The sequence below is a fragment of the Chaetomium strumarium genome, assembly GCF_033439665.1.
Source record: "Chaetomium strumarium strain CBS 333.67 chromosome Unknown B0T15scaffold_6, whole genome shotgun sequence".
NCBI lineage: Eukaryota > Fungi > Ascomycota > Sordariomycetes > Sordariales > Chaetomiaceae > Chaetomium > Chaetomium strumarium.
Genome location: NW_026944434.1, coordinates 243,460 through 265,580, shown reverse-complemented (window position 1 = coordinate 265,580; position 22,121 = coordinate 243,460). Strand labels below are relative to the sequence as shown.

The following is a 22,121-nucleotide window of genomic DNA, read 5'->3' as shown; positions in this document are numbered from 1 at the left end:
TTCCCTCATGGTCCTTCCTACTCCTAATCGGCTGTGACCGGGAAGTTCGGGTAATCACCATCAAGTTCCTGCCCGATCTTAGGGATTTCGCCTTCCCCCCCCTCAGCAGTGACTGCGCGCGGCGCTTGTCTATCCAGTGCAACACCGCATACTTCCCTCTCGCGGCACATGTGTGTCCTCCTTCCCCCCCAAATGCATCCAACACCATTTCCATGAACCTTCGGTCTGGCGATGAGTGATAGTACTTAGCTTAGCCCGTGGCGAGTCCCTTGGCACTACAGTTTTGTGACAAGTCATGCTATTTCTAGCACTCCTTGCCTTCCGTCCACCCCGCAGGCATAGAAATGCTCGACCTTCTGTCGCGACGATGATATGGCCCCCAACGTTGATTAGCCTGGGTGTCTTCGAGCAGATCCGCCCCTGTCTGATGTTGGGAACGAAGTGGTACGGAGGAATCTGGTGCTGAATCGAGAGATACTGGATTAGGCCCCTCAACTCCCCGGGGTTGATGACCGAAGCATGAGATGTCGATACCGGCTGCACAAGAGGCTGGTCTCGCGTCTGACTCATCAATCCTGAAATCTGGCTCCAGACAATGCCGCCAGCATATCCGATGATTGTCTTCCATCTCTAACACAGACTATACACTATACGGCGTCTGACTTCAGTCTATAACGCCTGCTCCCAGTCCGGGCATCCGCCATCCGCCCAACCACAACCTCACTCCATCCTCCCCGACAGCTTACTCCTTCGTAACCTTGCCCGGTATGACGCCAAACGTCGGCCGGACGTACCTGCAAGGACGAATCAGCATGGCAGCCCCATCTCAGATCGCCACACTGAAGAGAAAGAAGACTTACCGGTCAGCATGATACACCCGGATATTCTCCCCCAACAACTCTTTCTCCCGCGCCTGGTCCGCCAAGTGCCTCCGGACGTGGTCGCGGTCCTCTTCGGCCTGCAGAAGCGGGATCAGGTGAATGCGGGCCCACATCTTTTCCCGCGCAAGCTCACTGTGAGATGTTGTTAGCACAACGCGGCACGGAAGAGGTATATATCGAATGTAGCTTTGGTGGGGCCCCGGGAGGAGAACGGAGGGAAGCGAAGCATACTTTTGCTCGCGGATGCCGGCAATCAGCCTCCACCAGCCATAGAGCATGAGAACAGCACCGCCGGCAATGAGCGGCCCGGGGCGGAACAGGCCGCGGGAAGGGAGGTTGCGCTGTGGCAGGATCGGAAACGTTAGCTGTGATTCTGTGGAAGCAGGCTGCGCGCGCTGGGGAGATGTAGCGACGACCGCGCGCAAGGTGTAATCGGTTCCGTGGGTTGGCTTCTCTCTTCAAAAGACCCTTTATCCCATCCAGCCGCTTTCTGTCCATCGCCTTGCCCTCCCATGCCCGTTGCAGGATACGCCCCAACCCCGACCCAACCGCAACATCCCACGCGCGCATTCCCAATTCTACCCGTATTTTCTTTCCCATGCCGTCATTCATGTGCAGCCCATCCCATTATCCTCGATTCCATCAGCCAAAATCCCTCCTCTTCCGCCAGCCGACCGACACCCCCCTATCAAAGCCCACCGGTACTAGTAGCCACTCGAACCCGTCCCCCGAAACCTCATGCACACTCCCGCAAACTCAACCTTAGTGCCCACATAGGAAAAGGCTGACCCACCTTGTACTGGACGGCCTCGTAGCCGCCCACAGGCGGCATATCCTGCGGCATGGCGGGCAGCTGTTCTCTCTCCTTTATGTGTGTCCCCAAGCTCGAGGCAAATTGAAGCGGAGTACTCGGCGGCGGCGGCAATCGAACGATCGAAGTCACTGGTCGCTTGGGCGTCGGGTACTAAAGCTCAAAGCACTGGAAGTTGGCTATGGGGTCTCGAGGTGTCACGGGTATCCGCGCTGTCGCAATGGTCGTAGAGAATCCTCGGAACTGGAGCTCGAAGTCGTGTTGTTTCTTGGGTTGTGAGGTTTGGATTGAGGTGGATTGGGGCTTGGCGATTACGTAAGGTGGGACAGATCGGGTGGTGTTAGGCACACACCGCTCTTGGATACAACTCACCCCACTCTCCCACCGCAAAGAACATGGGAAGATGGGAGTGAAGCGAGGAGGAGAGAAGAGGCAGATAACTCCTGAGAATGGATGATGCGAGGTAATGCCACTACAAGTACTAAGCTACACAAATAAGCCCCAGAGAACTCCGTTCACCCCAGATCAGCCCGCTAAACCAAACCAACTCCGCCGAACCGCGATCCGATATCTTGTTGATGGTTGTTTGAGAGCGTCGACGGGTCCCAATCACTGGGCCGAGTTGCACGTGGGACAAAGGCTACCTATCCTTTCTCCGTATCCGCTCCGTCCATATCCCCTTGTCTCAACCCGTCTTCCTCCGCCTGGGCTTCCGCCCCAACTTTATCAAATTCGCGCTCGAACTCGCGCTCGAACTCCGCTTCCAACTCGGCCTCGTCGAAGTCCAAGTCGTCATCCTCTTCCCCGCCTTCCTCTATCGGGACTGGGCTCGCGTTCACTTCCTTTTGCTGCTTCGCATCCGCATCGTCCGTCCCCAGAGGGGTAGGCAGTCCGCTATGATCCCCTTGCTGAGGCTCATCTTCATCAGCAACATACTGATTCCTCAATGAAGACGCGCGCTGGCTCTTCGTCCTCCGCAACTTCTTGGTAGGACTCTCATCACCACCACCCGACTCAGTACCAGCTTCCTCCTCATCGTCGTGACTCTTACGTTTCCGACTCGGAGAAGATGGGCTGGCGGTCTTGCTCCTGCTCCTGCTCCTCCTCGCACGGCGCTTGCGGGAGTTGTCGGATGAGCTGGAAATCTCCTGATCTTCTTCGTTTTTGACGTAATCTACATCGTCGCTGGCATCATCGTCCTCGTCGTCTTCGTCATCCTCGTTGTCCTCCTCTTCGTCGGATGACCCACTCGCGAGAAACTCGGCGAGCTCGGCGTCTGCAGAGTCCCAATTAAAGGTCTTCAGGCTATCGATCGGGGAGACCTGGCCATCGGGCAGGTCCTCTGGCAGCAAGCCCTCCTCGATCTCCGAGTCATCAGAGTCCTCCGAATCGTCCTCGTCACCGTCACCCACAGGTTTTGGTTTCCTTGTGTGTCCAGGCGCGGCGATCAGTTTCAGTTTGAGGCCTTTGCTGCGCTTGCCGTTGGGCATTGTATTCTCTGCTTCCCCATTTGTGTCATCGCCGATAATCATATCGTCGCCCTTTGGCTTGTCGCCTGGCTCCTCCTCGCCAACTAGACGAGTAGTAAACAAATACGGTGTTTCATCCACAGCCTCCCACCGGCTGAAGCAATCGGCGAGCCACTCCTGACTGACGATCTTGATATGCGGTCGGCACCTTGCATCGAATAGTTTCTCCCTACCGGGCTGAGAGGTGTTGACCACGAGATGCGTCACGTCGTTGCGGATTTTGGGGAGCAGGTCCGCGCCAAAGCTCATGATCTGCAACCCGATCTCGGACCTGTAGATGTCTATTCCACGCGGTAGTACGCCGGAGAGCACGATCTTGAAGCCCTGTAACACCTGCCCCTTCAGCTCCTCAAGAATGCGGCCTACATCCGGGACCAATGTGAGATCGACGTTGCCGTTTGTGGCGTGCGACCCGCAGTTGCTGTCGTACTCGGCGTAGTATGTTTGGTGGAGGTACGTAAGATGTTTTTCCAGGTACTTCAGCTCCGTGTCATCGTCTTGTAGGACGCGGTGTCGATGTGGTGGGGGGGATGATGAGCGAGATTCCGAACCATCCTCCGAGTGAACTGTTGCCTTCTCGGCTTCTTCGTCTTCCTTGTCCAGCTTCTCTTGGAGCACCTGCAGAGGACGATCATTGATCTGTTTCTCAAATGCACGTTCCTGCTCCTCGAGCTGCAGCTTGGTCAAAGCGGGATCATCACCGCCGGTCATTTCGCCGCCGGCGTTGAGTGTCGCATCAATCTTTTCGGCCATCTGGCGCAACTCTTGCGCCTTGCCTTTCTTGCTCGACCCGTTAGGTGTGGCATCCGACGTCAGAAGGTCTTGACGCTTGGGCAGGAAGCTCGAGTTGATATCTCCGATCCCTTTGAAGAACTCATACGGCGAGACTTTGATTAGATTCGGCCGATTACGCGGCCACACGTCGGAGCGGTCGTCGATGATGACCACCATGTGCGTGCTCACCGGGAAGAGCCGCTGAAGATCCTTCGCGAACATGTTGCCGTTCTCGTCGCGGCTGATGACACGGTTGCCAAAGAGTCTCCCTTGTGGATCAACCACCCGCGCCACGTTCTGCGCATATGCCCGTGTGCCCATGGTGTAGACGTGCATTTCGTACATTTGGGAAATGCGGTTGAGAAAGTCCTCGAGGCCTGGGCGCGTCTTGATGTAATAGGAGCACCGGCGCGCTAGGTCGGATGGGCCATCCTCGAGTTGGAAGCTCTTAACGTGCTTTACAGACTCGTAGTTGGGGTTGGACGGGTCCTTCTGCCACTCGCCGACGGTGGGATCGATGCATGCTTGAATGATGGTCTGGTCCAGATCCACCACCAAGCTCAGCTTCCGGCTGTGGAGGAGCCGTCTCTGCAATTTCGCTTCCGTGCGTTGAGCATGATCTTCGCTGACCGTGAGATAAGTCTGATCATGTACCATGTGGATCGGGGCTCGCGCGGTGTCCCGAGTTTCGGCAGCCCAGTTGACCTCGGTCATGTCCTTGCCGCACATGGCGCAAAGGCCGCCGAATTGGACTGCGTGAGGGCATTCCTCCTTGACGACCATGCAGGGCCTGTCCGCCACAATGCGCTGGCCTTCCGTGATGTGCCACTTTGTCAGCTCGCCGTCGGCCGGTGAGTCCCATGTCACGGTGGTGGTCTGCTCCTCCTGCCGTGTGTTGCCGCCGATTTCGTCAACTATTTCCCTCTTCCACTTGAAGGAGTACTCCAAGAGAGGTTCCTGTTTCTTGATCTGCTCGCCAGGCGTTTTCAGCAGCCTGACGATGGTAATGGGGTACCGTAGCCGGGTCCCCAGCCTGATGGTTTTGCTCATGGCGGCGTTGGGAACGGCCTCGTTGCACGACGAAGCGGTAGGTTATGCCTCGAATGTCGTATTGAGCTTGCAGCGAATGACGCGACGAGACCAGTGTTAGCAACACCTTTGGTTCTCCAGAGATGCGCCAAGGACGGAAACCGAACGGCGTCCTTACACAATAATTTTCGAGGACAGCAAAAGACGAGTGCCTGGGGAGATTGATACACCCATCGCGCATGCAGCGCGTGTTGTGTTCAACCAGTCGCAGTCTTCGGTATGTCGGGCTGTCTGCGCGTTTCGTTGGCTGCGCGGCGGCAGAGTCGCGATCACAAACCGACTCTCATCAAAAGTTGCGGCGGCCGGCAAAGCTGCAGCACAACGCGGGGCGTTTGAACCGAGAGAGGCTAGCGCCAGGTATGTGTAGGTGGGGCACAGTGAGCTTTGTTGGTCAAAGCTCCGAGTGTCGTGTGGGTCCGAGTCGAGATGGGCCAAAGCTTGAAGGGCTCAAATTGCAGTCGAATAATCTCAGTTTAGTAACATGCAAATGGAAGGGCGAGGTTCTGTGCTCCGAAGGCCTTGGAATGTGTTTGATGTGTCTGGTGCACAAAAAGTATGGGGTGATGTAATGGTTTCGATATCAGTGGTATTGGCGCATTGGCGAGAAGTCGGGCGTCGGCCGCATGGAGTAGGCCCGGATTTTGGGTGGGATGGGCCGGTCCTTTTGTACCTCTCCGCGGCTGATCCGATGCAAGCCCTTGCACCAGCAAGCAGTGGCCCAATGTCCAATGTCCATTGACGCAGTGGGTGACTAAGGTGCTCTCTAGGCTCCTACCCCTGCCAGCCCACATTCTTCCCGTTTGCGGGGTCATCGTTGTGGCTGGAACGTGGCTACGGTACGAAGTACTGCGCTGGACTGTGACGTACACTTCTGAACTGTGACGTGGTCCTTGAATCCATCATTCTGAATTCAAGAAAGCACTGCCAGGTCAGTTAAGCTCATTTCTCTTCTACTGAGGCTTGTGGAGATTGAGTGTTTAATTGAAACTTAGATATGTTCATGTTAATGTAAGCGTTATCACCAGAGCGTGCGTTGACCTGGCTCCTGGTGAAAGGACAGTGTTGGTCATGTGTGGCGCAGCCAATCATGTGTCCGTCTCCTGACGCTCTGACTTGGCCGACGCGGACGGAAGAGTTGCTTGGAATCACATCACCATGATCACCCGGACTTACACCTGAAACTATCTAGGTAATTCTTTATCTATTTGAAGCCTCTGCAACTGGTACGACCTCTACTTACCTTAGCCTGACCATAGGTAAACTTATAACCGATGATGGCACTCTGCAGGTTGAACCGCTCCAGCGGTTCCTTTGATCAGCCGTTTCTTTATGTCTGCCACCGTTGTTGGCCATGCTCTCGGCGTCAACTTGAAAGAACGCGCCGAAGTGGTCCAACGGTATTGCCAATGACACCAGCCCAACACATCTGCCGCGTAGAGACCAGATGAGCAAGAGTTCCATCAATTATAATATATAATCCCATGAAGGAGTAATCCTGAAATTGAACTTCATTCATCATGATGTGCTCATTACTCTCTCGGTTTTCCTTCTTGTCTTCCTTTATTATTTTTCCTTTTCTTTTCCATTCTTTTTTTCTTTCCTGAACTACATCCTCCGAGATCAACCAGTCAACAATATCCCAACGGTCCAACACTTTTACAAGGTAACACAGCACAGAATACTAAGTTCGGAGTTTAATGTCCGATATGCTGCGTTGCACAGGCTTTGGCTAGCCTTCAGAATAACAGCTCTTACGTGGCGTGGCCACTGTCGTCGTCAATGACCCCCGTGGAAAACGCCGAGGAAAGATTTAACGCACCAGCGCGTTCCCCGTCACAATCTGAGACAGTGTAGTATAGTAGTATACATCATGGGCTCCTCCTTCCCGAATATCAGCCCACTCAGCTTTGGCCAGACTCTGTTGCTATAGACGGGATAGGCGACAATGTCGACCCTTTGTTATGGCACCAGTAGGGGCTAGGTAGGTACCGTACGCATCGACGTCGGAATAGGAGGGTAGTCCACCGTGGCACCAGGATTGAAGCCGCTCCATTTAGGGACTCAGATGGGTGTTCGGGTCGAAGTCCCTTCAAGGGAAAACGGGGATGTCCATGGTCCGGTCGATATGACGGTAACAGTTGCTAGAGAAGTGGCAGTATGTGATCTTTCCAAAAATTGGGTCCGTGTTCGGGGAATGTTGCTTCGGAAGATACTAGTAGTTGACTAGACCGACCCCTCCGCACTTTCTCGAAAAGAATAGGGGCAGCGAGGGCAGCGGCCTTGGTTTGAAGTCCTACCAACCATAACTGACAGGCGGGAGGAATGCTATGCCACGAATCGGCTTCCTTAGGTACCACCCAAGCTGGGAAGCAAACACACCACAAGTGAATTAAGGACGGCGAAAGTAATACGAGATTTGACTCTAGAAGTGAGATAGACCAATGATTCCAAAGCCAGGCCAAGCCAGTCTCTCTGCTCTATTAATGTATTCAGGATAGCAATGTCTGCCATCTGCGGGTCATAATCATGGTCCTCTTGTCCAAACCCTACGCCAGGCCCAATCTAAAGCAACACAGACGAGTCATAAACCGTGATCGCGAAGGGGTTCGTAAAAAGACAGTAACCCATCAAGTACCTTACCGAAGCATGTCGGCCGGGAAACCAGGCGCCACCACATTATCATATACCCATACCCAGAATGCCGTGACCCACACCCCATCACAACGTTGCAAACTAACCTTGCTTGATCCCGAGGCCGGAGCCAGCAGCACCGCCCAGTACGCGACTACCCAACAGTCTCCCATCCGGTTGCTGGTTCTTCATCTGTGGGAACATCTTCTTGACGGCACCCTCCACAGCGTCGTCGTCGTAGACCATCTCATCACGACTCACAAACGCCCAGCTGTCCTCGGCATCGTCGTCGTCTAAGTCCACGTCGACGATAGGCGGGCCAGACCCGTCCGTGGTGCCGGCAGCACCATCGCCAGTACTAGCGGCGGCGGCGGCTGCGCGCCGGGCCTGGTTCTTGCCGGCCTTGGTGTTGATCAGGTCGGTGGCGTACTCCAGGTCGCGGTAGATGCATTGGACGGCCGTTTCGACGCCGTTCTCCTGTCAAGATAGAATCAAATCAGCATTGTGGTTGGGATGAGAAATTGGGGAGGGCTGTGGTGAAAGACAGTAGTAAATACCCTGCGAATCTGCTCCCCCAGCACGCGCGCCTTGACAATCATCCGCTCGTTGTGCGTCGCCTCCCACAGCGCCCGCCCAAACGTGAGCGCGCCCCACTTCCTCAGGCAGATTCCGACTCCCAGGTCTTCGACCCGGCTGCCAAAGAAGAACTGGTCGCCGAAGAAAGGTCGGATGATGGTCGGAATGCCCGCCCTCAAGCTCGCGCCCGTGGTTCCGCTCCCGCCATGGTGCGCGGCCGCGTCGATCTGCTGGAACAGCCAGTCATGCGGCGCAGACTGGATCTGGAAGATGGTCCGCGGCAGCGCCGGCTCGGGCGTCTTCTCGTCGGGCCCGATTTTGACTACATCGCCCTTCTCCGTCTTGCTCCGGTCGCTCCATCCCTTGCTCAGGATGCATCTGACATCGGCCTTGTCGACCGCATCAATCACCTCCTGCGTCATCTTGGCCGGGTCGGGGACGATGATGGACCCGAATCCCACGTAGACGAGCTTCTTCCCGTCACGGCGGGCCTTCTCGATGAATTCGGTCAGTTCCGCCGGCGGCGTCCACTTCTCGCCCCCTTCATTGAGAAACCAGTAACCCGTGACGCGGATCCAGTCGCTGTAATCCAGCGGCGGCGGTACTACGTAGGGTGAGAAGTTGTACAGGAAGGGCACTTTTTGCACCTGCAGCTTCTCCCAGTTGGTGCTCGGCAGCCCGAGCATGCGGTTCCGCCAGCGGTTGACCTGCGAGGCGGTCGCTTTCCAGAACAAGTTGTCAAACATTATGTAAGTGAAGTAGTTGTAGCCGCCGCCCATCTTCTGGCCCGGCATGATGAAGGCGTGCGGATATGCCCGGGTGCGAGTCCACGGCATGGTAAAAGCGCGGAAGTAGGGTATGTTAAGCGCTTCGGCGATGTGGATGCCGGCCATGGCAGAGGGTGACTCGATGATGAGGTCACTCCCTTGGCAAGCCTGCCATGCCGTGACGAGAAGCTGATCGAGGAAGCCGCGGAATTTGGAGTTGGCTTCCTTGAGGAAGGCCCAGGTGAAGGTGCCGTTCTGAATGCACAGTTGCATCAGCTCGCCCGGGTCGCCGTCGATGTAGGCGAACTGAATGCCGTGGGATTCGATCCAGGATTTGAACTCGCCGTGCGTGGCGATGCGTGGATGGTGCCCTTCTTCAAGGAGCTTCTTGCAGAGGGCAATGTAGGGCTGGACGTCGCCGCGTGAGCCAATGGTGAGGCAGGTGATGTTCAGCGGTTGGCTCGGCTTGAAGTTTAGGAAGGAAGCTTTGGGGTCGTCGAAAATAATGGTGGGACCCTCGGACATGCTGGATGTTTCGCGTGGCAGCTGCACTTCGTGATCAGCGAAGCCTTCGGTCCGCGCCCTCTGCAGCGCATCGTGCTCTGCCACGGCAGTCTGAGCCTCTTCGTCCTCGTCCCCAACCTCTCCCGCGTCCTGGTTGGAGTCACGCGCAAATCGCGTCGCCTCCAGGCTTTGGAGAATGGTGATGCTGCAGTCGTCGCGGATCGAGGCTTTGTGGAACTCGAAGAACAATTCCTCGTGGCTACGAATGATGACCACAAGGCCGGAATATCCAAACCGGAAACCTTTCTCCTTGTCGACATTCTCAATGTCCCGCAGCGGGAGGATGAGTTTGGTGCGGCTGCCGAGCCACAGACTGCGGAAGCAAAAGTGGCGGTCGCTGATGTAGATTTTCCCGTAAATGGGTATGCCACGCATCATGTGCGCGTAGAAAGTCGCCTGGAGCTTTTCGCTTTGCGGCAGAGCAAAGTGGGCGCGGAAGCTGGCTTCGGACTTCGCCCTCTCCTCAGCGCCGCCGACGCTATCTTCTTCGTCTGTCCGCAATTCGGGTGGCTCATCGTAATGCTTGCTGCCGCCTTTCCACATCCCGGACACCTTCTCGACGTAGCCCATAGATTCGGTCGCCAGAAGGTTGCTCATGCGTTTGGACTGCCGGTCAAGATACCCCATGAACGCATTCGCCTTTCGGAACGGGTAGCCTCCCATTGTGGCAATGCTCTGGAGTGTTGGAGTCGTGGCGGAACCCTCCAAGTCTCCCGTCTCTGCGCTGCGACGAGTTTGCGCGGCTTGATGGCCACGACCACGATCCTGCCCAGCGGACGGCGCTGGCTTCGTCGACAATGGGGACAAAGCAACCTGCTCATCCCGAGTCCGGGGCGTCCGCTGGAAGGTGGGGCTGTGGAAAACATCGCTGCCTCTCAGGATCTGACTGGCCGATGCGTCCGCGCTGCTCGCCGAAGCAATCATGGCCGATAGACTCGGTAGGCTGGGGTCATCCAAGCTATGGACGTAGGAGTCGCTACTCTCCTGCCGTTCGTGGCCCTCGTGCCGTTTTCTGCTAAGCGACCGTCGACCGTCGCTGAAGCTGCGGCGCGGCGATCCCAGACGCGGAGAGCTGCTACGATCGACGTCCATGCTTCGTCTCGTGAACGAGCGGAACCGGTCGAAGCTTGCGCGGGGGCTGGCGCGGGGACGCTCCTCGCTTTGTCGGGGACTGGGTGAGGTTCCGCGCACAGGCGAAACCGGGGACAGTGTCGCCCTGACCCCTTCAGTGATCCTCCCGGTACGGGGCCCAGGCAGGTTGGCAACTTGCTCCCGACTTCTGCTTGTGCTGGTCCTTTCGGAGCTTGGTTCGGTCTGGTCGCTCGTGTCCTGTTCGCGCGACGAAGAGTCCTCGACGAGAGCTTTAAGGACATTGATTGCCTCCCTGGCATAGCTGAAGAAGGAGAAATAGTACTTCCGGGCCATGTCAGTATCGGTGCTAGGTCATGGGGTTCTCAGTAACCATACCTCGTCCATCGCAAATGTCTCGTCGTTGTCGATGACGCGAATCTTGCACGTGTCGGCGAAATTCAGCATGTGAGTTTCTTCGACGTCCAGAACATTCTCGATCGGCAATGAGATCTTGACGCTATCTCCATCGTTGTGAGACCTGAAGATGGCACGCTGGATGCTCTTGACCCATTCCTTAGCGCTCTGCGGGCTGTCCGCCCTGAAGTAATAGGTCCGTTGTTCAGTAGTGACCGTGAAATGGATGCTTTCCTTGTCTCCGTCCGTGAGCTGAGCCGAGACGCCGTATCTCAGGTCGATCTGCCCGTGGGGGAAATAGACGTTCTTGGTGTCGAGGTAATACGACAGGACATCGCCCTTGAGGCAGAACCAGTAACGGTTGTACATGGGGTTCCGCTTCCCAGACTTCGCCAGGTACCCCTTCTTGGAGACCTCGTTCTGCAAAGGGTTAGTTTCCATTGGACACCGGAGGAGGCAGGGAGCGCAAGGACTGACAGCCTTCTTGGGCAGGTACGCATAGAATGCGATATGGCGTGTTGTGATATACATGTGCCCCTCGAGGAGAACATGTTGAAGGAGCCAACAGGGATATTCCTCAATCACTTCCTCTTCGCTCTCGAATTCGAAGATCTGCTTGAGCTTCTTGGCGAGTTCCGTCCGCCCAGTCCCGCGGATCGTGTTGTCTCGTGGCGGTTCATCCGACAGTTTATCGAGGTCAAAGCTTGGCCGCGCTGGGATTTGGGCGGGCGGTTCCAGAACTCCTTTCATGGTGTCAGTTCGCGTGACCGCAATGGCGGGGGTGAGCTCCGGAGGATGTGGGGATCCAGAATGCACCGCGTCAGTCTGTTGCACGTCATCATCTGACCTGGCCTTGGAAGTCTTATTAGGTGACTTGATTTTACTGGTGAGTCGCGCGAGCCCTGGGACCGATCGCAGCAGCCGACTTTCAGCAATCTTCCTTCGATGGCGGTTGTGGCGCTCGACCAGTTTGGAGCGGGAGTCGTCAGTTTTGGACAGAACAGTTGTTCGGGCCAAAGACAGTGCTGCAGAATGTTCAGACCTCAGCCAACCAGGCCCGCCAACCGTCTGTGTCATCGAGGTGTCGACGTCATCATCGTCCGAACTTTGACCTCCGAACTGGTCGGCAAATTCCGGTCGACTGCCTGCAGCAGCAATCAAACCGAAGATGCTTTGGTTCATATTCATGAACAAGCCGCCGCCATAACCCTGTGGGCGAAGCACCTCCTCTTCATTGCTGGCCTGGTCGCCGGGGTCTTTCAAGCGCTCCGGCAGCTCCATGGTGGCCATATTCTCGTCATCACGGCGCTTCTTCTTTTGCAGCTTCCTCGATACGCGGCGCACGGCGGGTTCACCGTGGCTCGCACCGGCACCTCCGGCTGACGGCGAGGATGGTGGTGACAAATAGCGTGGCGGTCCGCTCGCATCCGCCGGCTGGGGACTGGTGGGGAGAGGGTTGCGTGCGGCAGCAGCAGGAGGTGGTGGTGTTGGTGACACAGGATCCATGGCTGAGGGCCCGCCACGGAGGATGGACAAAAGAGAGACGGCTAGCTACGGACGAGTGCATGTGAGCCTACGGTATAGCAAGATCTCGGTGTTCGATAGCGGGTAGGATGGACCAACCGTCCTGGTGATAATCACAGAGGGAAGCCCAGAAAGAGAACCTAAACCAGGTGCGGATATCTGCCTGGACCAGGAATTGAGGTGTAGTTATCCCGCTGGGCTGGTGGGCTCGGCGCGACGGGGTCAGCCGGAACGGAAAGGTAGCGGCGGTGGGCTCTCGGTTGAGCGAGCGCTTGGGATCGGGCAAGGACTGCAGTCGGGGACAGAGAGCGTTGTACTCAAACACCAAGTACAGCAAGCGGTATCATATCCACGGAATATGCATGGTAGACTAGGTCGCCTTCCATTTCCTCATGGATAAGGTAAGATGGTCCAGAGTTTCAATCGGGATTTGTTGGCCAGGGTGGTTGGCGCCGAGCCGCACGCGATGAACTGCGCGGCCCAGGGGCGGCCTGTAAGGTTCCCTCCCGTGTGACGCACCAGACCCACGCACGGTCCGGGGTCCTCGCAACGCCGTCTCCGACTACGAAAGCTTGGATGACAACCCTCGTACTTGTAGCCTGAGACGATGACGGATGGGTGATACGGCATCTTCTGGTTGACTGCTTTTGAGTCCAATTCCTACCATTCTCTCCCGTAAGCCTGAGCGTGTTTTACTGGAAGCCTGGGCCTGGTAATTTTATCGATAAGCTTTTGCTGGGTCCCATGATGCGAATGGACCCGTGGAACCATCACATGCAACCATCAACCGGAAAGTGCATCGATGCTCAGTCGCAATGCTCTGCCTGTTCCCTCATGCAAGTACCAGTAAGGTGCCTACCTACTTCGCCATTTACTGTTCCGATCTCGCCCACCTCATTACTCTAACTATTGGGGTCTGCATAAAGAATACGGATATGAGTTCTAGCTGCAACTAGATGACTTGGCGCTGATAGCGGGGGCTTCAGGATGCACTGCCCGACTTGAAACTTGACAGCTGCACAGTAACGGAGTAATGCAATGTCGGTGTGAGGGAATACCCACGCTAGATTTAAGAGCACACTCATGGCCGACAGCAACTGCTGTCCAAGAAGCCAACCAACCGTAGCTGCATGTACATGGTATGCGAGTCACCTCACATCCACAGACACAGCTTCCCACTGGCGTTTCCTCCAGCAACCCAGTCCATCGTCGGATGGAAATGCGCGACAGCAGGCACAGCCGTGATACCATCGCCATCCAGCTGCGCCAGCTGCTCGCCATCCGCCGCAAACACATCCACGAAGCGGTTCATATTGCCAATCACAAACTTCTGCAACCCGTCGCGCGGACTGCGCTGCCACTGCGGCTTGAGGATCGTCACCCACCGACCAGTCTGGTTGTTGTGCGGGATCTGGTGCGCAGGCTTCATCTGCTTCTCTGACAGCTCATGGCCCGCGCGCCATTCCCTGGCGTCGGGGAACGAATAGATCTTGATGCGGTCGTCGTAGCTGGACGTCGCGATGTGGCCTGCGCTGCTCCAGCTCGCGTGGGAGACTGATAGACGCGACTCGTGCGATCCAAGGAGCGCGGGTGCACGGGAGTCGCCTTTCCCTTGAATTTTGCGTAGGTCCCAGATCTTGAGGGTGCGATCCAGCGAGGCGGTAGCGACCAGGTGAGGATGGAGAGGGTGCAGGGAGAAGCCGCCAATCTTCTGGTCAGTGACGCCCCAGATCTCTGCGGTGCTGGGCTTGGTGCGTAGGTCATGCCGGCCGAGGGAGCCCTGGAGCGTGGAGAAAATAATCATGTGGGGGTCATTAATCGGCATGTCGATCGCGCTGATAGGCAAGTCCTCATCTGCATCTGCCGGCGCAAAGACTTCGGTTGAGACGCCCTTGTCGAGATCGAGTTTGCGGATGGATGAGTCGTACGACGCCGAGTAGACGGCGTTTGCGTCGACAGGAGAGAAGTGGAAGGAGGAGATGGTACGCGCGTGTGTCTTGAAGGCTGATATTACTGGAGGAGCAAGCTCCGCCTCCTCATCCTCATCGTCCTCGACCTTGAGAGGCTCTTGGGATGCGTCGAAGACGCCCATTGCGCCCTCCTTGTCGCCGGCAAAGACAATGGGCTTATTTTCCGTAGGATGGAAGCCCATTGAGTAGATCCGCTGTGGCACGATCTTGATGTCTGATCGCCTGTCAGTGACATCCTCGGCCCCAGGGGAACAGAGAGATTACCTTGCACTGGCCATTTCTCATAAAGCTTCAACCCGCTCATGCGCAACCGTAGGTCTTTGAGCCCCTTATCCGTTGTCTCCTTTATGTCTTCGTCCGTGAATGTCCGCACGCCGGGCTGTGCACCCCTGACAGCAAGGCCTTTCAGGCCCGCCAACCCATCGAGGCCTCCCTCCCATTTGCGGCCCTCAACCTGAATATCGCCGAGGTTAAGGTCCCCGCTGACTCGCGACCTCTTTGCCTTAGCCTTATCAGCTTCAGCTTCCGCTTCCACTTCAGCCCTGCGTTTGAGCAATGCTGCGTCGGCATCGACTCCTGCTAATCTGCTGCTCTTTCGCGTCGGGAGGACCGGCTCCCGCTTGATGGGCTCTCGTTTAGTTCGCGGAGTGCTTGAACGCTTTGGCTTTGGCGGCGCGGGCTTCGGAATTATTTTGCTCGCCGTGGTGCTGATCTCGCTTAGGATCGCGGTGTTTGTCGCGATGTTCTCGAGACGCTTGCGCTCGAACGCGCTCATGGCAGGTTCCTTCTTGGGCGGCATGGTGCGCTACAAAAACACCTGTACTATCAGGTGACAGAATAAAAAAATTGCGGCCAGATTACAATTGAATCCCGTGATCATATGTGTGCGACTAGCAATCTGTGGCAAAAGAACCTGGAACGCAGCCTTGGAGGATTTGGATGCGCGACAGTAGAGAATCAATTAAGCAAAGGCGCGCCTGCCACTGCGAGTCAAGTCGCGAAATCACGGGGAAGAACTGAGTCTTTGCGAAGCGTGATTGGTGGCGTTTCTGCAGGTGGGGACACGGATGACAGGTCACAGGGGTCAACAGGCAACTGGGAATTTTTCAAGAGACAAAAGCCGGAAGCAACTCAAAACATCGCGCACACAACTTACAAGGAACGGGAAAGACGAGACGGGGGATCGGACCCTAACATTTGGCGCAATATGTCGACCACTTTGCTCCCCTTCCTCTACCAGACGCGGACACTGCAACGGCTTACTCGCCCTGGTCCCTCAAACTCTGTGTTCCGCGCCCTCCTCTATTCGACAGGGCGAGGCAACAGTCCAAGAGGCCGACCCTGGCCGCCGCCGTCTAGGCATGACGACATCCCCTTTGAGCTGCCAGAAGGATACGAGTACCCTCGCAAGAATCATGAACCAGAAGAAGAGGCCGAACCTAGTGGTGTGCGGTCGACAATCACACCCCAGGAGCAAGATATCTTCAATCGCATCTTTGAGGAGATTGCGTCCCGCAAGCAAGCCCGCTCTCCTCCAGCCGCTTCACTCCCCCGCCAACCATCCGATAATGCGACAAACCTGGCTACAGCCTCCGCAGAGACCGCCACCGTCTCCCAGCCGTCCAATCTCGGGTTCACCGACTCCGACGACTTCAGCGTTAGGACGAACGCCCCGAATCCCGAGTCTGTCCGCAGCGCGATCAACATCATTGTCCAGGACGCGGCTGAAGTGCAAACGAAAAGCAGACGGCACATAAAGAAGCCGTTTGATCCGCTTCATCCTGCGTCGACCACAGGCGACTGGGAGAAGGCCCTGCTCCGGTTCCCACCGAGCCTGCGCCGAGCCGCGCACATGGCGCTGCATGCTATGGAGGAGGACAGCATTCCGGGGAATACGGGCACCCCAGCTCCGTCCGGCGAGGTGATCATGAGCGAGGACAACCTTGCAGCGGCGCAGATCGATCTGGCGCTGGATCCTCTGTCCAAGTCCGTCCGAAACGAAGCTCTTAGGCGCGAGGAGCGCTCTCGCGTGGAGGCCATGATGCACGAAGCCAAAACCGACTTCGAGCTCTGGGACGTTCTCGAGCAGGAGGTCTTTCCGATGGTCCAGAAGCTGGGCATCGACGAGGCCTCAACAAAGGCCAACAAGCGCAGCCGCAAGAACGACAACAGCAAGCTCCCGCTCAACATCTACGGGCCCCTCTATCCAGGCTACCTCCTCCACGCCCTACGCCTCTTTGATACGCAGTTCTCGCGCTCTTCCCCCTTAGCTCTTCACATTCTCCCCCGCGTCAAGGCGCTCGGCCCGGCGAGCTACGTCTTGGGCGTGAGCACGCCCTTCTACAACGAGTTGGCGCGCATCCTGTGGAACAGGTACGGCGACCCGGTTGCCGTGTTTAACCTCTTCGAGGAGATGCGCGTGGCGGGCCTGTACTGCAATTCCGGCACGCGTGCGGTTGTGCAGAGTATCGACGCCTTCATGGGTTCCGCCAACCAGGGCAAGTGGGGGCCTTTCCTGCGTGAGTTGGTCAGCTTGCCCGAGTTCCAGTTTGCCGTCTCGCCGAGAATTAGGCACTGGTTGAAGACGATCAACCGTCACATCAATGAGGGTAAAAGGGCACCGGCTGAGTAAGTTGGACGGAGCGACCTGGGCGTTGCAAAACCTTGATACCTAATGGGAAGGGGCCATTGTCCGATGGTGTGTACGACGATGGTTGATGTACGATATCTCGCATCTCTGAGTAATTGATGGCAGCAATCTGCGGCATGCCGAAGCAACATTGTCGTTCCCCGGGGGCTAGCTACGGCAAGCTTGCTATTTCTCCTGCGTAGTTCATCCGGCTTCCTTATGCAGCGAAACTGAAGGAAATCAGGTGCATCGAAAAGGGGGATCCGGGGGACCACGCCGTCTGACAGGCCTCTGGCGGTGTGATCTGGGATGGCCGGGCATCCGGCCAAGTTCGTCAGACTTATACTATGGAACTAAGTCCATCGCGGAGTTCTTTGTTTTGCCATGGGAAAATCAGCCCGTCGAATGTCGATTCAGGGGTTGATTAGCCCACTGCCTCCGGGCCATAGTACTGTCCTTAACGCGGCTTTCAAATGAGCAACATTCACTGTCTACGGTCGGATGTGACCAGCGTTCTTTGAGAAGCCTTTACCAACTTGTCTCGGGCAAGGGTACAAGTTTGAGATGAGGTCTGTTGCGGCGGCCACCGCCTCGGCGGCCAGCACACCACCATATACATGTGGCTGATCTTACACCCTTGAACCAGGGAAAGTTTGCACCGGAAGAGTGCAGATAGACTTCTCTAACTTTGAAAGCCTGGAATCAAAAATCCGAAAGAGCGTGGGCGGTGGCTGTTCTAACACTTTTGACATCAACTCCAGGAAGTTCCTCTGACTCCGGTTGAAGTGCCGGCGGCGTCTGACTCGGGGGCGTCTCACTTCCGGCTGGACCCACACCACCGGCCAGGCCACCCATGGGAAGAAGCGAAATAGAAAACGGCACAGCACTGAATCTCCGCATAGCCACCTTACCCAAGCCGAGGCATAACGGTCTCGTCAAGGCCGTTCGCGGGGATCAAACCCGTTTATCCGGCTGACAATCTATCATACTGACCAGCGATCAGGACCGTCCCACAAGGAAGTTCCGGCGAACGCCACTCGCAGAGGCGATCGTCAACCTTCTAGCTAGTACTTGTAGTGTTGGGCAGCGCCGCATTCGATGCCGGCCGAACTCCTCGAACAGCCACGCTCTTCCACTCCCCAGCCCACCAGGGCCAACGCTCCTTCACATCAACAGTTCTATCAACCCAAATCTCTATGATCACTCTTTTGAAACATCATTTAATTCAACAATCGAACCACGGAACTGGTTTCCAGTGAGCGCTTATCGACTGCTTACCACGTACTAATACCATCCCAACCCGAACCCAACAACACTCACCCACGATTCACGACTCGCCTCTAAGGTGAAGAAGTAAGAGAAAAGTTAGACAAGGAAAAAAGAGCAAGAAAGTCAGCCACAATGGTCCAGCGCGCCCTCTCCCTAAGAAGGGGCAATCCGATCCCCCTGGAGATTGACACCGTCGCCACAGCGGCCTCGACGCCGGCCTATTCCACGATTCCCGTGCACACTGCCGCCACCACCGCGACGCGACGCGACCCGCAGCTGCCCCATTCGCGGCACCATCAGCTGCGCAGGTCGAGCAGTGTCAGCAGCCGGGTCAGCACCGCCTCTTCCCGGGACCACAACAGGGATCTTTACGATGGCGGATCTGTGGTAATCTTGGATGATGATATTGATGAGGAAAAGGAGTTGGAGGGAGAGAGGGAAGGGCCAAAGGGGGAGGATACAAGGTAGTGGGAAGGGGATTAAAGGAAAGGGGGGGGGGGGTTCAATACTACCTAGTACTTGGTAATTTGAATGTACCACTACTGTATGTGGCTGCGATACCGTCCTAATTCCCAATGAGTTATATCGCTGCTGATAATACGATATGAAGGTATATTTGCTAATATGTGCTACTCATGCAGCGCGACAATGTGAGGATAGGACACGCCAATGGGCTGGTTATTCTTCATATGCGGCGAGTTAGGCTGCATCGTGCATAAGCGCTTCGCCTCCCGTTCCATCTTGAATACAAGTATACAACAGGGTACCCTCAATCATGTCTGCAACCTTGTAATTGATGTGCTGTCTACATATCGGTGTCTTAAGTGAATTTTGCATTTTCCTATAATGATACCGTTCCCCAGATTGCATGTGTCACGTTGTTATTTTACATTTGGAACTTGAAGCTCCCGAGGGAAGACTTGGAGAACGTCTTTGTCTCATTATCTTTCATGCGCCTGCTTACGTCTTCCTTTTTTCTGCACTAAGACATATCCAAAGAATAAGTTGGCTGAAAAATGCTCCCGACCTTTTGGCTCTTCGTCATTTGGTGTGTACTTACACATCTCTTTCATGTACGATCACCCTGTCAACGCTTGGCTATCTGTTGATGATAACCCTCCTTTCAACATGCGTTCGGTGTGGCAGACATTGTAGTTGTCCGAATCTATTCCTCTCACGTGAGGGCTTGCCGCCAGAGGTTGCGGAGTGCCCGATGCCAAACGCCAGTATCAATTCTATCGAGTGCTATTCCCCTGGCTTATCATACCAGTCCCACATCTGATTCTCGGGGTTCTCCCTCCTAGGGAAACAAAGCCCATCTTCAAATCTGATCGACAGGCAGATGGAGGGCTACCTGTAACTCAACAGTAGCCAAAATCAGTCGTCAGCTCGCGTCCAAAACCTCCATCCTTCACGGTCCTCCCCTACGCCAACCAGTTGCTCGATACCCCAAGCGCCGATGGCATTCTCAAATTTTTCTTGGTCGATCTCTTCACCGTTCTCTCTAGCAGAACCGTTTCTGAATACCGCGGGCCAAAGTACGCCAACTCCATCGGCGCCTAGGATCGCGTCATATTTCTGAAAGCCTTCTGCCGTGAACCTCCGTTCGAGTTCTTCCAAAGTTTCCTCTTTGACGTCTGGCCGGAGAAGTGTAATGGCACACCCACCACCCCCGGCACTAGTGAGCTTTGCCCAGCCGACACCAGAATGTTCGACGAGTTCGCAGACGCGCTGTAGGCGTGGATGAGAGACTCCTAGTGCGTCTAGCAATCCGTGGTTCATGCGAGTCAACATCCCTAAGCGGTCGAGAGCATCGCACGTGCCATTACCGTTGAAGTTGGCAGATGAGAGAAGCTCCAATGCCGAAGCGGTGAGTTGGCCGATTGCATCCAAGACTAGGTCTATCGTCGTAGGGTGGTTGTCTTTCAACCGTCGCACTTTTTCTACTTGCGTGGCCGTGGAACGCGGTTGCCTAGTGTCGACGAGAAGGAGTCGTAGCTTCGGAAAGTTGACGAGAGGGGTAACGGATGGTGCCCCAGAGGTGCTTTTCTGGATAAGTACGGCTTTCCCCCTGGAAGAGATCGTATTGTCCACCCCGCTAGGATCTCCGTGGATGCATAACTCCCCCACAAACGCCCAGTGGTTGATGCGTTCGATTTGTACCTCGGCTTCCTTGAGAGGCTGGTCGGGATGAGGTCCTGTCAGGGTACGAGTCTGGAGGAGCAGCGCTGTGCTCAAGCAAACGCAAACGCTAGCACTACTACACAGGCCGGCACCGATTGGAATAGTCGATCGAAGGGTGTAGACGAATCCAGGGCTTTGCGGGGAGCCTAAGGAAAGGAAGAGGTAGAGGAAAGCGGTCGCAGATTGTACATGCATTTCTCGCTGCTTCTTAGAAAGGTCTCTGGACACGGCCTCCGCATGCGGCCTGATGGCGTCGAGTAACTCTGGGTCGAGAGAGTCGACAACAGAGTAGTAGAACTTCTTCTTAGAAACATGGTGGAAAACTGGCCACGGCAGAGTATCGATTGTCCACGTGTGGTTCAAAAACCGATATCTCTAAAGTTCAATGAGACGGTACGTCGGGACTTGGAGAAGGTCGTGACGAGGAGGTAGCATCTGAGTGAAATGGCTGCGGCAACGGCTGGCTTGCCAAAAACCGCGGCATGTTCACCGAAGACGATGACTTTTCCTGGTGCGGACACCATGAATGTAGGCGCCATTGGCGATGAAATTTTTCTCTCCATGGCCTTGGATTGTGACGCCCGTCGGAAAAGGACTGATGGTTGGGCTGGTTGCGGAATGAGGTAAGGAATTTGTCTTGATACAAATCAGTAACTACCTAATTATAGAAATCCCCGATTCAACGACAGCCCTGGAGCCTTGCATCTCTCGGGGACTACGTGTAGACTAATTGCTGCAGTTACTCGCCCGCGACCTCGAGACAGCTAAAGTGCCTAGACGACTCCATTGTCCTTTGCTCCTCTTGATCAATCAGTTCATCCAATTGGCCCTCGAATGTATGAGAAAAGACCCCATCTTCTTGCACATCGTCCTCCCAGAGAGCATCCTCGTGTCCCTCGTCATCGGTCCTCCATCCAGCGCCGGGCAAGCCTGCGATCTAAACCCAATCTTGTCGCTAACTTCTCCCCTCGCAGTACTTGTTCTGAGGTCTCCAGCTGCGAACTAGTCTTTTCCAGCTTGCTGCCCACCATTACCCAAGTCCCTCAGCATCCAAACAATGCAAACAGTTTAGGTGCATGGGTCAATCAAGACCCTGTCGACAAGCAAACACGAGTCCAATATACTGCGGGTCATTTGGGGCGTCCACGCCAGTGCCGTTTCCGAGGTTAAATTCGAATACACCTTCCACCCGGCGCATCTGTGGGACAGAGGAGACGCGTATTGATTGAGAAAAGGGAGTTGGAGGGAGAGAGGGAAGGGCCAAAGGGGAAGGATATCAGGTAGTGGGAACTTGAAGGGGATTCAGGACGGAGGTCGATACTAATTCGAACATACCATTACCTACTGTATGTGGTTGCGATACTGTCTTAATTCTGAACGAATTACATCGCTACTGATATTACGGTATGATGGTATATTTTGTTGGTATGTACGAACT

The 22,121-nt window shown here is 55.6% G+C and overlaps 8 protein-coding genes across 8 annotated transcripts; 2 read left to right on the top strand and 6 right to left on the bottom strand.

The window, feature by feature from the left end:
* Nucleotides 1-686: 686 nt before the first annotated feature.
* Nucleotides 687-2,027, bottom strand: B0T15DRAFT_258507 (GRIM-19). Its single transcript, XM_062863289.1, has 4 exons — nucleotides 1,675-2,027; nucleotides 1,113-1,222; nucleotides 861-1,013; nucleotides 687-794 (listed from the first exon to the last, which is right to left on the bottom strand). Exons 1-4 carry the CDS (start codon nucleotides 1,723-1,725, stop codon nucleotides 743-745), a joined length of 366 nt encoding a protein of 121 aa, XP_062718673.1. The 5' UTR covers nucleotides 1,726-2,027; the 3' UTR covers nucleotides 687-742.
* Nucleotides 2,028-2,113: 86 nt separating this feature from the next.
* B0T15DRAFT_258488 (uncharacterized protein) lies at nucleotides 2,114-5,154 on the bottom strand. Its single transcript, XM_062863288.1, has one exon. It carries the CDS (start codon nucleotides 5,043-5,045, stop codon nucleotides 2,337-2,339), a length of 2,709 nt encoding a protein of 902 aa, XP_062718672.1. The 5' UTR covers nucleotides 5,046-5,154; the 3' UTR covers nucleotides 2,114-2,336.
* Nucleotides 5,155-6,047: 893 nt separating this feature from the next.
* On the bottom strand, nucleotides 6,048-6,764 carry B0T15DRAFT_538484 (uncharacterized protein). The gene has a single exon (XM_062869685.1). The coding sequence runs from the start codon at nucleotides 6,543-6,545 to the stop codon at nucleotides 6,321-6,323; it is 225 nt and encodes a 74-aa protein (XP_062718671.1). The 5' UTR covers nucleotides 6,546-6,764; the 3' UTR covers nucleotides 6,048-6,320.
* A 1,442-nt stretch (nucleotides 6,765-8,206) lies between these two features.
* On the bottom strand, nucleotides 8,207-12,388 carry B0T15DRAFT_402281 (glycosyltransferase family 1 protein; the record flags this gene model as incomplete). Its single annotated transcript, XM_062865151.1, has 3 exons — nucleotides 8,207-11,035; nucleotides 11,090-11,527; nucleotides 11,585-12,388. The coding sequence occupies 3 exons, from the start codon at nucleotides 12,386-12,388 to the stop codon at nucleotides 8,207-8,209; spliced, it is 4,071 nt and encodes a 1,356-aa protein (XP_062718670.1).
* A 1,134-nt stretch (nucleotides 12,389-13,522) lies between these two features.
* Nucleotides 13,523-15,577, bottom strand: B0T15DRAFT_258431 (WD40-repeat-containing domain protein). The gene is made up of 2 exons (XM_062863287.1): nucleotides 14,866-15,577; nucleotides 13,523-14,815 (listed from the first exon to the last, which is right to left on the bottom strand). Exons 1-2 carry the CDS (start codon nucleotides 15,398-15,400, stop codon nucleotides 13,785-13,787), a joined length of 1,566 nt encoding a protein of 521 aa, XP_062718669.1. The 5' UTR covers nucleotides 15,401-15,577; the 3' UTR covers nucleotides 13,523-13,784.
* A 231-nt stretch (nucleotides 15,578-15,808) lies between these two features.
* Nucleotides 15,809-17,233, top strand: B0T15DRAFT_513117 (uncharacterized protein; the record flags this gene model as incomplete). Its single annotated transcript, XM_062868023.1, has 1 exon — nucleotides 15,809-17,233. The coding sequence occupies one exon, from the start codon at nucleotides 15,809-15,811 to the stop codon at nucleotides 17,231-17,233; it is 1,425 nt and encodes a 474-aa protein (XP_062718668.1).
* A 1,398-nt stretch (nucleotides 17,234-18,631) lies between these two features.
* Nucleotides 18,632-19,153, top strand: B0T15DRAFT_495462 (uncharacterized protein; the record flags this gene model as incomplete). The annotated part of the gene is made up of 2 exons (XM_062867100.1): nucleotides 18,632-18,963; nucleotides 19,141-19,153. 2 exons carry the CDS (start codon nucleotides 18,632-18,634, stop codon nucleotides 19,151-19,153), a joined length of 345 nt encoding a protein of 114 aa, XP_062718667.1.
* Nucleotides 19,154-19,721: 568 nt separating this feature from the next.
* Nucleotides 19,722-21,246, bottom strand: B0T15DRAFT_568650 (mevalonate kinase; the record flags this gene model as incomplete). The annotated part of the gene is made up of 2 exons (XM_062870778.1): nucleotides 19,722-21,056; nucleotides 21,089-21,246. 2 exons carry the CDS (start codon nucleotides 21,244-21,246, stop codon nucleotides 19,877-19,879), a joined length of 1,338 nt encoding a protein of 445 aa, XP_062718666.1. The 3' UTR covers nucleotides 19,722-19,876.
* Between the last annotated feature and the right edge of the window lie 875 nt (nucleotides 21,247-22,121).

Coding starts and splice junctions, on each gene's coding strand:
- B0T15DRAFT_258507 (XM_062863289.1), bottom strand. CDS start 1,725: ATGCCGCAGGATATGCCGCCTGTGGGCGGCTACGAGGCCGTCCAGTAC. Junction 1,014..1,112: donor GCCGGCATCCGCGAGCAAAA/GTATGCTTCGCT, acceptor AACATCTCACAG/TGAGCTTGCGCGGGAAAAGA. Junction 795..860: donor CGGGTGTATCATGCTGACCG/GTAAGTCTTCTT, acceptor TCGTCCTTGCAG/GTACGTCCGGCCGACGTTTG.
- B0T15DRAFT_538484 (XM_062869685.1), bottom strand. CDS start 6,545: ATGGAACTCTTGCTCATCTGGTCTCTACGCGGCAGATGTGTTGGGCTG.
- B0T15DRAFT_258431 (XM_062863287.1), bottom strand. CDS start 15,400: ATGCCGCCCAAGAAGGAACCTGCCATGAGCGCGTTCGAGCGCAAGCGT. Junction 14,816..14,865: donor TGAGAAATGGCCAGTGCAAG/GTAATCTCTCTG, acceptor ACAGGCGATCAG/ACATCAAGATCGTGCCACAG.
- B0T15DRAFT_258488 (XM_062863288.1), bottom strand. CDS start 5,045: ATGAGCAAAACCATCAGGCTGGGGACCCGGCTACGGTACCCCATTACC.